Source organism: Grammomys surdaster, unplaced genomic scaffold (assembly GCF_004785775.1).
Source record: "Grammomys surdaster isolate TR1022 unplaced genomic scaffold, NIH_TR_1.0 125745, whole genome shotgun sequence".
Classification (NCBI taxonomy): Eukaryota; Metazoa; Chordata; class Mammalia; order Rodentia; family Muridae; genus Grammomys; species Grammomys surdaster.
Genome location: NW_021620577.1, coordinates 348,718 through 351,232, shown reverse-complemented (window position 1 = coordinate 351,232; position 2,515 = coordinate 348,718). Strand labels below are relative to the sequence as shown.

Genomic DNA, 2,515 nt, shown 5'->3' with positions numbered 1-2,515 from the left:
ACACAGTCATACCATAGCCGCAGTCAAAAGCATAGAGAAACAGAGATCCTTGCCTGGTAGCTTACCTGTTCTCAGCTAGGTTTCCTTCCTTTGCTATGGTTCAAGTGTCCACCTAAGGGATGCTGCTGACCATAGTGGAATGGATTACCTAACAATCCAAATATCGCCCCAGCCCCACAAACATGTCCACAGGCCAATCTGATTCAGACAATTGAGGTTTGAGTCCCAGGTGGTTCTTGTTTTTGCCAACCTGGTAATTGCAACTAGCCATCACAGTATGGATGGAAATGTGGACCATATCTTGCTTCCAAGAATTTTTTTTTTATGCTTACCATGCAACAAAACCTTTATTAACATTTTTTTAACAGAGGTTCAGCTATTATTGAAACGTGTAATTTCTAAACTTAAATTGGGGCAAATGGCTAGAGTGCAGAGTAACGCCATCATTGCCCACTGGGAATGCAGACTGAAGAATTAATAGCCACCCCTCAGACGGAGGACCAGGTGCAGGGTTGACTCTTTCTGGATGTTGTAATCAGAGAGGGTGCGGCCATCTTCCAGCTGCTTGCCAGCAAAGATGAGCCTCTGCTGGTCAGGGGGGATGCCCTCTTTATCCTGGATCTTGGCCTTCACATTCTCGATGGTGTCACTGGGCTCCACCTCCAGGGTGATGGTCTTGCCGGTCAGGGTCTTCACGAAGATCTGCATTTTGACCTGTTAATGAATGCAATGAAAGCACAAACCGCCCAGCGCGTCGAAACACCCTCACGGAAAGACCGCAGAACCGGACAAAGCCTCTCGTCACTGACCATTATGCCTCTTCTTGCTAGCACGTTTTGCATTAATAATATGAAAGTAAAAGTAAAGATGTGAAATTTTGCTGTACTGTATAATTTAAGGGTATTCAAACTTCCAAATATTATTTTATAATTTAAATGCCAAAATATTTCTGTAGCATAATTCTACTGGGTTTTAGGTTTTTTAGACATCAGAAGTAGCAAATAAATTATTTTATTTTTTAAAATAAAGTCAGTTGCTTACAGCATATTCTGATTACAATAGGCAAAACAAACAAAATCTGGCTGATTGGTGTTATTAACTTATAAGATACTCAGTTTCTCTCTCTTTATAATTATAATATTAGTGGTAGAGAAGTCAATAGTTATGTTCCTTAATTTGTATGGAAGTGAAAAATTTCTGATTTTCAATAAATACTTTGTATTTTAGAATAATGATTCATAAAGAGTCAATGAATTATGTTAACATTTATTTAATTCGTTTTAAATGAAAAATCTGAGAGCTGGCATTTTATTTTAGCTGGATCACATGAGAGCTTTTGAATTTTTTTTCTTATAAAGAGATGACACGATCATGTGCTCTCTCAAAGCAATGCTCCTTTTGAAACTGGGTCTCCCTACATACTAGTATGCTGATCTGGAACTCACGGCACAGCTCATACTGAACTTACACACATGATTCTTCAGTCTTAGCTTCCTGAGTACTGAGATTGCAAGCATGCAGCACCATCCCAGGCTGTAGAGTGTTCTGTCTAAGGTCAAGGATCTCTAGCTACTTTCCTACAGGAAATGGGAATAATTTTACTAATCTACTACCAAAATATTCAATATGATTGTCTCTCACAATACATTTTCCTGGAGAAGAACTGTATTTACTACTTTAAATTTTCTTAGACTTCTGTGTATCTGTGCATGTGTTCCTGTGCATGTTTGTGCTACAGATAGAAAGCAAATGGTGTCATAGCCAATGGAGCTTGCATGTCATTCAGCAGTGAACTATACAAAACTGTGGTCATATTGAAAAGAACCAAGAGCCACTTGAACTTATTTATGTGATGAATCTCATTACATCAAATGCATCAACATGAGCTTTTTGAAAAGGGATTTCAGAATTCTTACTTTAAAAAGGATTCCATTACTCTCTCTTCCTTTTTCTCTAATTCTCTGTTTCAATATCTCCTTTTCCCCACTTTTCCTCCTCCTGATTCCTCTCCTCTTTTCCTTGTTGATATTCTGTACAATCAAATCCCATGCACATATATTTTTGTCAACTTAAGAAAACCAAATATATAATTCATGAAAAAATTATTACTGGTATACACAGTTGCATTCTTTCTCAGGCTAATGTATAAAAGAGCTAATATCACTAAATACTGTTATTTGATTCTTTTATGAAATATAAATATAGGTATTATGCTGAATTATATACCATAATTCATACCATAAAATATTATTTGGTATAAAAACAACCAAATACTCAATGACTACATATATTTCTATAGCATAGCTAAATTATAAGGAAAACAGAATAATAGTTTGAAAATTGAATGATTTCTATTTTTATTTCCTAATGGAAACATTTATGGAGTTCATATTGTCACCGTGACCTTAAGTGGTACCAAGATAGGAGCCTAGGTTCCAATACAATTCGTACAAATTTTTTCTTAAAACCATGAGAAATATTCATTAAAACTACAGACAGCAAAATATTTTAATTA

General features: G+C 36.0%; 1 protein-coding gene across 1 annotated transcript; it reads right to left on the bottom strand.

Annotated features, from left to right (window-relative positions):
* Positions 1 to 320: 320 nt before the first annotated feature.
* LOC114639617 (ubiquitin) lies at positions 321 to 788 on the bottom strand. Its single transcript, XM_028788409.1, has one exon. The coding sequence runs from the start codon at positions 706 to 708 to the stop codon at positions 475 to 477; it is 234 nt and encodes a 77-aa protein (XP_028644242.1). The 5' UTR covers positions 709 to 788; the 3' UTR covers positions 321 to 474.
* Positions 789 to 2,515: the final 1,727 nt, after the last annotated feature.

Coding starts and splice junctions, on each gene's coding strand:
- LOC114639617 (XM_028788409.1), bottom strand. CDS start 708: ATGCAGATCTTCGTGAAGACCCTGACCGGCAAGACCATCACCCTGGAG.